The sequence below is a fragment of the Benincasa hispida genome, chromosome 7 (assembly GCF_027475165.1).
Source record: "Benincasa hispida cultivar pf3 chromosome 7, pf3_genome.v1.1, whole genome shotgun sequence".
Lineage (NCBI taxonomy): Eukaryota > Viridiplantae > Streptophyta > Magnoliopsida > Cucurbitales > Cucurbitaceae > Benincasa > Benincasa hispida.
The window spans coordinates 35,880,472-35,892,305 of NC_143484.1; the positions used below are offsets into that span (position 1 = coordinate 35,880,472).

The 11,834-nt window shown below is 38.4% G+C and overlaps 1 protein-coding gene across 1 annotated transcript; it reads right to left on the reverse strand.

Annotated features, from left to right (window-relative positions):
• Positions 1 to 221: 221 nt before the first annotated feature.
• Positions 222 to 7,765, reverse strand: LOC120081466 (uncharacterized). Its single transcript, XM_039036352.2, has 6 exons — positions 7,110 to 7,765; positions 3,302 to 4,016; positions 2,501 to 2,864; positions 1,678 to 2,063; positions 697 to 942; positions 222 to 589 (listed from the first exon to the last, which is right to left on the reverse strand). Exons 1-4 carry the CDS (start codon positions 7,399 to 7,401, stop codon positions 2,013 to 2,015), a joined length of 1,422 nt encoding a protein of 473 aa, XP_038892280.1. The 5' UTR covers positions 7,402 to 7,765; the 3' UTR covers positions 222 to 589; positions 697 to 942; positions 1,678 to 2,012.
• Positions 7,766 to 11,834: the final 4,069 nt, after the last annotated feature.

Below are 11,834 nucleotides of genomic sequence, written 5' to 3' on the forward strand. Positions count from 1 at the left end.
CATGGAACTAATAATATAACAAGTATTGAACTATTTATCTCGTTAATCGATTATTTTTATGGAAAACCTCAGTTAGAAATAAACTAGGAAAAAAGTACAATTAACTAAATATATTTTCAATGGTCTTTAATAAAAATCAGAAAAGAAAAGTTAAAAAGAAAATTTCCAAACAGTCTCAACTTCTCCACAACGATGTTCAAACCCATAATTAACATTCACCATATATAATCATTCTAATATTATATTAAACCAAATATAAAAAGGTGTTGAAGTAGTACCGAGATTCTTCAGATATGAGAAGCTGAAGATATGGTGTATGCTGTATGATGGTTCGTTTGAGGCATCCCTCAACTTACATTCATAGTATAAACTTGATGCTATTCACAAAGAGCACCCTGACCCTCCATTTTTTTATCAAACCTCGACACAGACCGAAGTTGCATTTCTAAAGATGGCAATGGCATACCTGTCCGCCAAGGGTGAAACTGCCACTCGATCCCACAAGCAGCCGATCTGCAGATTTGATCCAACTGCTAGAGGTGGTCAGGATACAAAGCACGATTTCCATTCACCACGCATCCATGTTTAACTGTGAAAAACAGAGGACGTTTATTGGGCATGGCATGTTGTCAATTTTAAGGATCTTCCTGGTGATAGCATCATTGAAATGATATCAAAACTAATCAGTGCACTTACAGGATTTAGCAGAGTACAGAGCAAAGGATGTGAAAAATTGATGATGAAATTATGAGATTCCCGACCAGTACTCGGCATTTTTCCAGCAACAGATCTCTCTTGGTCCAAATATTTTACCAAGTTCAATTTCCACTTGGTTGTGTAATTTGCGGTTTCTTCCATGATATTTCATTTCGCTAAATTTTTTACATTCGCCCAAGCACAGCTCTAGTTTTGCAAGGACAAAAAACCATATCCTCCCATGCGCTGAAAATGAAACAAAAATATATTGATTACTAGAACAAAACTTCATGGCTGACGAGAAGCCAAACTAAAGAATACTCCAAGAAGATATTAAACCAGCCATCTATGACACACAAAAAATACAGGAAAATGGCAAATAATTCGTAGCCCAGAGGGCAGAGGACCTCACAAGGGGATAAATCGATAGCAATGAAAGAGAGAGATGATGATGACAGGCCATGATGTGCCATAAAAAATGAGCAGAAAAAAATAAATATCAAAAGAATCTGCCATGTCTATAGCTGCCGAGATGGCTAAGGGGTTAAAAGTAGGGCTGGTATCCATTTTTTTTTCCTTTGAAGCAAAGCTAATATCCATTTAAGACGAACAAAAACACAAAATAGATGGTCATCTAAATGTCACGTATGACAGTGCAAGAGTGCAAGGAAATGTGTAGGCCGAACATGAAATGAAGAAATCCCCTAGTTCAGAATCAGCAGCCTCCAATATCGTTTCAACAACCCAATCTCTCCTTCCAACCTTAGAAAGTTAGAAACAACTACAGAACCAAAGAAGATGATAATACTATGTTGATGCTTAAAACTATACCCATAGTCATAAAAAGCCAACAAATATTTAAAAATGACACATGTCCAACAACGTTCTCATTTTATCACGTTTCTATCAAATTCGACTTGAAGAGTGAGAAGGTAGGGTAGACAGGGCGGTAGTTCATGTATCATTAAAAAAATCCCATACCTTCGTCCAAGATCTTGCAGGAACATTCCCAGCGGGATGCTGATTCTTCTATTTAACTCTTCATCACTCAGTGGCAAGAGCAACCTGAACAGCTCAGCCTACTAACATACATTTCAAAGCAATGAGCTTCTTCGTCGACCATAGGAGATGTTAGAAGCTCCAATGAAACTGATGGTGGGGAGAAGAATATAAGTCCCAGAAAATATAGATCCTTCTTCTATGCCCACCTCAGTTCTTCATGCCTGCCCCTGCCATTTCAAGTAAAAAATGCTCACTGAAATGCCCATATAAATCTCAACTACCAGATGGCAGGGGGCAGGCATGGCCCATGCCCCTCAACGGGGCCGCGCTAATCCAAAACTTGCATCTGGTTGCTGTTGGTACTGCTGCAAAACCATAAGAGCAGGGTCAATGGCACGTCATGGGGGAATGAAAATTAAACACATTCTGGTACATTGTCTTTAAGTAGCCACAAGAAAGGTAACAATTCTAATCATAGGAGGACGTCAATAAGTAGAATGATAAAATCATTTGCACAAAAGGAAACTTTGCTCGCTCATTTTATCTTTCTTTTTCACTTACACAGCTGCCCTTTTTTTACTTGTAAATATAATCACTTTGCAAGAAAAATGGAAGACTTATTATATGTCCAGTGACTGGAAAAAGTAAATACTTTCAATGAGTAGGATAGTGTCAAAGCTTTTTTGATAAAATACCATCCACACAATATCCAAGAAAGAGAAGGGTTTACACCCAAACTTAAAATAAAACGCTTGACACACCAAAAAAATCAAATTTAATAAAACATTTAATAAGTCCAAACCTGTGAAAAGGGTTGATGAGTTTGTTCATGAGGATGGATAAAATGCATTCCAGTCTGCTGACCGGGATACTGAGAGGAATGCAGATACACACCAGAAGATGAATGTGCATCAACATTTGGATTAAACGGCCTAATAATTGCTTCCCGATGACCATACCCCAAACCTGCTGGAGCTGATTGGGTATTCCATGGCCCAGGTACATGGGGAGGGAGTGGTCTAGGCTGACATTCTGAAACAGCCTGCCTATGAGCAGAGCCAAGTTGTGGAAATTCAGTATTGTAGTTCACTGCAGGAGCATACATGGGCTGCACAGGGTATGGGCCACCACTGAAGCCAAACCCAGGATCAAATCTCTGCATATACCTGAAGGAGAATTTACAGTCAGAAACTTGGGTAAATTTATATCCCAACGATAAAATTCAAGATGCACCTCATATGGTAAAATTTATAAAAAGAAAATTCAAGCTCATCAATTAACACCCTTCTTTACTTCATCACCTAGTAGTGCTTCATGACTTGAAAATGCCTTATTTCCTGAACTATAGTAAGTTTTATTATTTAACAAATGTTTGCACATGATTAATATTTAAGAAAATCAAGGACCCAAACTGTCGCCAGTTAATAAAAAGATGTATTTAGTTCAAATTAGTTATCTCAAAAGAAAGGCAATAAAGAGGTCAAAAGAGAACAAATGAGAACTTTGGACCTTTTCAAACCTGTTCATTCAACTCTTAGCACAAGAAGCAGACAATTCAAAAAATTAAGAACAAACCAATAGAATAAGGGATTGCATTTCATACCTATCATAGCTCCTGTCATAATCAGGATCCTTGCTGTCAATCTCACGATCTCTAAAAATGGCTACCCTACTATTTGGTCTGTACTGCCTACTAGGCAGCTCCTTGTCAGTCCTACCTCTACTTATTCTACTGCTACTCGTAGAACAATCAATCAAACCCCTAGTAAAATTTGTATCAGAAACTCCAGAAATCATCTTCTCCTCAACCTTTGCAGCACTCAAGGAACCACGATAACTATCCTGTGGTCTAGGATCAGCTTCTACTTTCCCACCTGCATGACTACTACCTGAATTACTGCTGGAGTTAAATATTCGAGCACGAGCTTTATTATACTCCTCCTTCCTCTCTTCCACACTTTTGGAACCACTTGTTTTTGACGAATTTGCACTTGCATCTCTGGCTAGTTGGGACCGTTTCTGTGGCCTCTGTTTGATAGCAACCTTCATGCTACTATTTTCTTCTGTTGGTAGATTTACAGGAATATCTGCAAGGCGGATAGCTGGAAGACGACATTCAGAAGTCTTGCGAACAATAATTTTGGAACCAGACCCATCAGGTAAACTATTATCCAATAGAACCATGGACTGCAGCAAATAATGTTGGGCAACCCGATGGGCAGCTAACCGTAAATATGAAGTAGGCAGCTGCTGAAACTCTAGTTGCTGTCGAGCAGGATCACGGATGAATTTCTCGACATCTTGCTCCATGCGCAAAACTAAGCAATGATAAATATTCAATATCATCAGTTGAAGGGAATAGATCATTAACACCATGTTTTCAACAACATAAAAAGAGCATGCTAATTATCAAGCACTTGAAGAAGCAGTACTAGTCAAAATCAGGTAGATGAGAATATGATTTTGTAGGCATCATTGTAAAGACCTTCCTACCTTTGGGTTGCCTCCTTTTTCTTTTGGTTTAATGGAGTTTCAACATTAAAACAGGGTAAAAAATCCTTTCAAGTAACCGAACAACTTCTCAATTACAATAAATTTAATTCCAAATTATGCATTTACATGGTGATTATTTTTTTGGAAAAACAATTTTCCTTGGTAAGGTGAAAAGCTATCTTTCTTATGAGAAACGATAAATATTATTAAGACGGAAAAGGCCTCATTAAAACAACCTAAGGGCCAATGGGATAAGGCATCCCCTGCCCAGAGGAAGGATTATAAAAACACCTACTCCAATCCAATAGGAGTAATAAAACCTACTCCACTTTGATTCGATAATGATGGAGAATAATTACAAGAATAAATGGAAAGCACAGACCAACCAGACGCTTGAAATTTATCTAAATCTGGAACCCCTCCCAAACCATTTTCCTTTAAATAGCCCCCTATTTCTTTCTATCCATATTCCTCCCAGATGAAAGTTTCAAGAGCGATAAGCCATAAAGTATTCTGCCTTTTCTCCAAGAAAATGTGCCCACAAAACAATCCCCCAACATTTTTAAACGACCTCCAAGCACCCAAGAGACTTCCAACTCAATGAAGCAACCACCTAGCCGTAGATTTTCTCTGACACCATATTACTTCTACATGTGGCTTGCGGCCATTTGCCCATCAATGCTGACCCTTTTCTATGCCATAGTTGGTTTCCAACACCAAAAGTTCAATTGTTTCTATTTAATCTAATATTCTGTGATATTGCCCATGAGAAAGAATTTCATAAAACCTATACTTCTCCTTTCAAGACCTCGCAAATTCTTAAAACCTCACCAAAAACAAATCAAAACCAAACCAAAACCTTTTCTTCTAACCCCCAATCCACAAATATTAGAAAGACATTCGTAAAAATTACATCTCAGTTGAAGTAACCACATCTGCTTGCTATCGATGGTTATAAAACTAAGTCTCCATCTAATAACCATTTGGTTTTTTATTTTTTGTATTTGAAAGTTTTTTTTCTTTTTTACAACTTCTATACCATGGTTTTCATCTTTTCTACAAAACACTTGAATTCTAAGTAAATTCCAAATTCCAAAAACTACTCTTTTTTAGTTTTCAAAAACTTCTTGACACTCTTAAAAATGAAAAAGTAGATAACAAAACATAAAATCAATAGGCAAAAGTAGTGATTAAAAGATTAATTTTCACAAACCGAAAACCAAATGGCAATAAAAAATTACTTAATTCCAAATTTCCAACTAGCTTAAAACATTTTTTCATTCCGTGTTAACTCATTAACTAGCCATAGTTGGTCTTTGACAAAAAAAGACATCCTATTTTTCCTTCTAAGCAAAAACATAAACCTTTTCCACATAATACCACTAAACTTTAAACTTTTCCTTTGTGACCCTCACAAATTCTTGGATCAATCTTTTTCTTCTAATCTCCATTATTTTTTTTAAAGCCACGACACCCGAAGGCCCAGACTTTGGAGACATCAAGGATATTATTTATTAACCTCATTTGAAGATTTTAACAGGTGACCTCTGTACCAAGTTACTCAGAGACCAAATGGAATGGGGTCCCCCCCATTGTTGGGAGCTTTGATTCCCGACCGCAATCACATATCCCCAAAAAAAAAAAATCATGAGTATGCTATCTTAGTTGAAGTAACCACATGTTGCACATCATAAATGGTCTATGACACTCAATTACCTATTGCCCCATGGCTTAACCCTTATCCCTCTAGGCTAACTCTTTTATTTCCCAAGTCGATCTCTGAAAACAAAATCCTAGTGTTCTTTTCCAACCATATCCGTAAAACCTTAACTTTTCTTAAAAGAACTTGGATAATTATAATAGTAAAAAAAATCCAAATAATGAGGGTACAATAAGGAAACCCAATTGGAAGAAATATGCAAATGCACAGGACTATAGTTATGAAAATCATCACAAATAGTACACCAAGCAAAAATATTCACTAGACCCCAAAATTCCTCAACGTTGGCCCTCAACCCTCTGAAACAACTTCAATTAATTTATAACAGAGAACCAGCACCAAATCTGGACCTTTATGCAACCTTTGCATAGTATTCAAACTTTCTAAACATGCTGACCGTCAGAAAACTTGCCTTTTTTTCATCCTTTCCTAACAACTTCATATTGCTTCATTCTCTAAAAATCCATCTGAACATGTCAAAAATCCTTCCTAGGAATTAAACTGAAAACCAACCTGAAGAATTCAACCCATAAATTCTTCTATCCTTATCATTTAGCTCTTTGAGTATTCATAACATCCAATATCAACCACCTTTCTTCTCCATCTTCTAAATTTCGTCATGCATTCATTTTCCAACCCAGCATTTAAGTCCTACAACTCCTTTAACAATTAATTCTTCGAAACCACCACCCTATACAGAGTACAGACTAGGAAAACAGACAACCAAGGGACTTCCACCTATCCATACATCTTCCCAAGATTGTCCTACCACCATTGCCAACCTTTGTCTTGGAATTGCTTAAAATCATATCATATCGATAGTGTTCCAAACAAATATCATTAGACTTCCTGAAATCTACTACGTTGCTTTTGGTAATAATACTTCTAAATTTCCAATACCATTGATCCAAATTGGAGCGCTTTTTCTTAGTATGGCGTTATCGTTATGAATTCCTGTTTATCGATAAACGGTATATCTTGTCTTGAAAAATAGAAGGCAAACAACGTCGCAAAGGAAGCATTTGAAAAACTAGACCATACTAAAAGCCTAGATAAAACCAGCTATCAACCGGCCACTTCCGGCCCAGCTTTGACAAGGCAGCTAACAAACCTTTACCTTGTACCAAAGATGACATTAGAGAGCTCCTGAAACCAATCACATCATCCATAATACAGGGAAGGTAAATAAACAACTTACTTGATAAACGCTCCCGAGGGTTATGCAAAGCCTCACGAAGGAACTGATCAACCTGATTGATAGCATCCTCGGAAACCCTATCGAGAGTAGAGGAAGGGGAAGCGGAAAGGGAGGGAAAGGAAGCGGATGAAAAATGATAAGCAGGAGCAGCATCGGCAACAGAGTGGTCCAATGATTTGGAGTTCTTCTTAGGAGATGAAGAGGGGAGCATCAATCGGCTCATGGCCTCGTCCAAATCCGCAACCTCCCATGACTCAGGTGCTCCGAGATCCTCAACCGCAGAGCCCTCCATGGGGAGACAAAGGGAGGAGAACTCTAAAGTCCTGCCACGAAGCGAGACATCAAAGATCAGAGAATAAAGGCCCCGAAACAGGAGATCGAGGTAGAAAGCGAAATTCTAGATCGGAATTGCATTTAGAAATTAGGGTTTGGACTTTCGACCACCGTGACGGAGGCGGAAGAAGAAAATTAAGAAGAGTCTAGAGAGAATTTGGCGACGGTGGGATGAAATTTGATTTGATGATGAAAAGTTGAATGGTCTGAGACCGTGTCAAAGGGGTTGCGTGCCTGCGACGCGCACAATATCCTCTCCAGTTCTTTTGGTTCGTGTGTGAAGTTGAAGTCTCAAGTGTTTTGGGCCTCTTCATATTCATATTCTTCGTATTAATAAAAATTTGAAAGTAAATGATCCAATAAGAATAAAGTTGTATTTTATGTGTTTCATATATGTATTTAGTAGCTTATTATAAATTAGATTCTATTTAAATCATGATTTAAAATGTGTGTGATAATATATATGAATATGATTTATGTTTTAAAAAAATTATAGAATTATTTTGTAATATTATATAACTTAAACATATTATATTTTTTTAAAAAAAATAATTGAGTTTAATTTCTAAATGCTTTTATCTTTATTTAATATGATTGTGCATTTTAAGGTTTTAAAATTCAAAATCTAGATACAATAGGAATATAAAAAATATTGTTTTCAAAATTTGAACTATTTGTATACATAATCCAAAAAAAAAGTTTTCAGAAACAAAATTCGAATTAACAAAATCTATATTTTCTAAACCCTAGAAAACCGAAAAACCAAATCAAACCAAATCAATTCACTAATTTGATTTGGTTTTGAGTATAAAATTGGACTTCTTGATTTGTATTTAGAGAAAATCAAAAGGTATTTCTTTGGATTGGTTTTTTTAGTAGAAAATCCAATTGAAACTGGACCAACCGTTCGCTATCTAGGTTTTACGAAAATCCTTGCTATGGTAACAGATGGCGACGTTGAGGATCCATTGTCTCATAAGAAGGCAATGGAGGATGTTGACCGGGATGAATGGGTCAAGGCCATGGATCTCAAGATGGAGTCGATGTACTTCAACTCATTATGGGATCTTGTAAATCTGCCTGATGGGGTTCACCCGAAGGTACAGACCTTCAAGGCTCGACTTGTGGCAAAGGGTTATACCCAAGTAGAGGGAGTCGACTATGAGGAGACTTTCTCGCATGTTGCCATGTTAAAGTCGGTCTGCATCCTCCTGTCCATTGCAGCTTATTAAAATTATGAGATCTGGCAAATGGACGTCAAAACGGCCTTTCTAAATGGCAATATTGAGGAAACCATTTATATGGTGCAGCCCGAGGGATTCATAACCCAAGGTCAAGAGCAAAAGGTTTGCAAACTGAATCGGTCCATTTACGGACTGAAACAGGTGTCTCGATCTTGGAACATACGATTTGATGTTGCGATCAAGTCGTATGGCTTTGACCAAAATGTTGATGAACCTTGTGTCTACAAGAAGATCATCAACGCGTCAGTAGTCTTCTTGGTGTTGTATGTAGACGATATCCTACTCATTGGGAATGATGTAGATCTACTGATTGCAGTTAAGAACTGGCTAGCAACCCAATTCCAAATGAAAGATTTGGGAGAGGCTCAATTTGTTTTAGGTATTCAGATTTTTCAGGATCGTAAGAACAAAGTGCTAGCACTGTCTCAGGCATCGTACATTGACAAGATGTTGCTCAAGTACTCGATGCAGGACTCCAAGATGGGCCTACTGCCGTTCAGGCATGGAGTCACTTTGTCTAAGGAAATGTGTCCTAAGACGTCTCAAGAGGTTGAGGAGATGAGACGGGTTCCATATGCGTCTGCCGTTGGCAGTTTGATGTACGCGATGCTCTGTACTCGTCCAGAAATCTGCTACGCTGTGGGCATAGTCAGTAGGTATCGGTCTAACCCAGGCCAAGGTCACTGGACTGCAGTGAAGAACATCCTTAAGTATCTTCGGAGAACGAAGGACTACATGCTCGTGTATGGTTCGAGGGATTTTATCCTTACAGGATACACGGATTATGACTTTCAGACTAATAAGGACTCTCGCAAGTCCACATCAGGGTCAGTCTTTACTCTTAACGGAGGAGCTGTAGTGTGGCGAAGCACTAAGCAGAGGTGCATCGCCGACTCCACTATGAAGGTGGAGTATGTAGCAGCTTGCAAAGCTGCCGAGGAAGTCGTTTGGCTTAGGAAGTTCTCGACAGACCTGGAAGTCGTTCCAGATATGCCTAGGCCCATTACCCTCTAATATGATAATAGTGGGGCAGTGGCGAACTCCAATGAGCCAAGGAGTCACCGATGCAGTAAACACATAGAGCGGAAGTATCAACTGATCCGCGAGATAGTGCATTGAGGGGAGTGATCGTCATGCAAATCACTTCGGAGCAAAGTGTTTGAGGGTCACCTACGGAGCATGCGTCTACAGGATCGCCCGGGGTTGAACTAGGGCAAGTGAGAGATTTTCTTGTACTGGGCTTTTATGCCCTAGTTTATTGTTATGTACTAAGTTTTTGTACACCCCATTTCACTTTAGGAGAAGTGGGAGATTGTTAGGGTTGATGCTCTAAAGTCTCGTGTCCTATAGTTTGTAAAAAGTATATATGAACACCTATGATCGTTAATATATGATATTTACTTCACATCTTATTGTTTTGCTCGGTTATTTGTTTTATTTGCTTTACCACAAACCAATAAACATAAAATCTCTGGTTATCTGTATGTGACTCAAGCATATATGTGGTGACATACAAGTAGATCGTGTCTTGAGTGATAACCAAAATGGTTTGTAGTAAATGGATCAATGAGGGAAACCTTATCCTGGTAATGCTACGGACGCGGCCCGCTTTGTGGAATGATCACAAGTGTTGTGACTTGCCACAGATGGTCTGATCCTGATCATTCGTGTTGGAGACATGCGAGCGGGGGCGCCCTATACAAAGAGTTTGTATAAGACCTGACCACGAAATGTTAACGTCTCGTTATATAACACTGTTAATGACAGAGACTTCACTTCACTAGGATGACCATAGGTAACATGACCTCAATCCTGAGTGAGTTGGGAACTCCTACCATTAAGGGCGGTCCTTTGATTTGTATGGGTGCGAGTGACCAAGTTGCCGATTCAAACCTACCATTTTGGGGATTTTTATGATTTGGGAGTTGGGAACTCAGCTACACAATATGGAACTCACTCATTCCCCGAACTAGGGGTAAGTAGATAGATGACTCCCTTAAGGGCTGATTCCGGGGCTTGAACGATGTGGCACCACACACCTTCTCTTGCCCCGAAAGGTGTTCACACATAGTTGGACTATGTTGTATTGTTCATTAGAGGAATCAGTTGTACTTAAGGAGTGAGATGTAACTACAGGGGCAAAACGGTAAATTGGTCCAGCTGTACTTACGAGCATCTGTGAAAGGTCATTGTACTCATGATTGGTAATATCTGATGGACACATAAATATATCTGTGGTAAGAAAAGTTCAGTTGTTGGTCTTTAGTGGAATCACTGACAGTTAACGGATGGTGAATCTCGTGGTTAAAGAGTTTAGTTAACTGTTCGTGTACCATTGAAGCTTCGAGCCACAGGTCCATTAGGTCACCTGGGTAGCTTGGATAAAGTTGAGAACTAGTGTTTGGGTTAATTTGAAATGTTCAAATTGACAAGAGAAAGTTCAATTATATGTGATATAATTGGATTGGTTAATTATATATGATATAATTGGCTAAATGTATGAGATACATTATTTTGGAGGAAATTAGATATAAATATAATTTATATCAAGTAAGGGAGAAAATACTATAGTCGATATATGATATCAAACTATAGAATATAAATATAATATGATTATATTTATTAATTAAATTAATTGATTAATTATTTGATAATTAACCGATTGATCCCCGTTCGGATGTGGGAAGTGGGGTTGCAAAGGTTATGGTAATCGGCCGGTTAAAGCAATGAAAATCGTTTTCATTTTATAATTTGATCGTGCATTCATATTATCGTGCGCCTAAAAGAATCCGTGAAAGCGATCGCGAGAGCCTATACGATAGAAGCTCGTTCGTCTAAACGATCGTATACATTTTTCCTAAACGATCGTTCAGTTTTTCCTAAACAATCATGTAGTTTTACTACACGATAAGCATTTCCGCTATACGATAGCATAATTCATCTCCCACTTGTTTATCGTCTACACAACGCCTTCTCCTCCGTCCTCTACCAAACTTACCAGAGCCCACTATTTGGGTTTTTTACGCCGAGGATACCCGAGTTTCTCTTGTGTGGTGTCGTCCCCGCGGCATTATTCGTGTACGTTTGAATCGTGTTGTTGCAGTCGACATATTCGTCGGGTGTTGGTAGATCGGTGGGAGGTTTTTCG

Bases quoted from the DNA above. Each gene is read 5' to 3' on its own strand.
- LOC120081466 (XM_039036352.2), bottom strand. From the start codon at position 7,401: ATGGAGGGCTCTGCGGTTGAGGATCTCGGAGCACCTGAGTCATGGGAG. The intron at 4,017-7,109 runs GTAAGTTGTTTA...ATCATTGCTTAG, and splicing joins CCCTCGGGAGCGTTTATCAA to TTTTGCGCATGGAGCAAGAT. The intron at 2,865-3,301 runs GTATGAAATGCA...ATTCTCCTTCAG, and splicing joins TATGACAGGAGCTATGATAG to GTATATGCAGAGATTTGATC.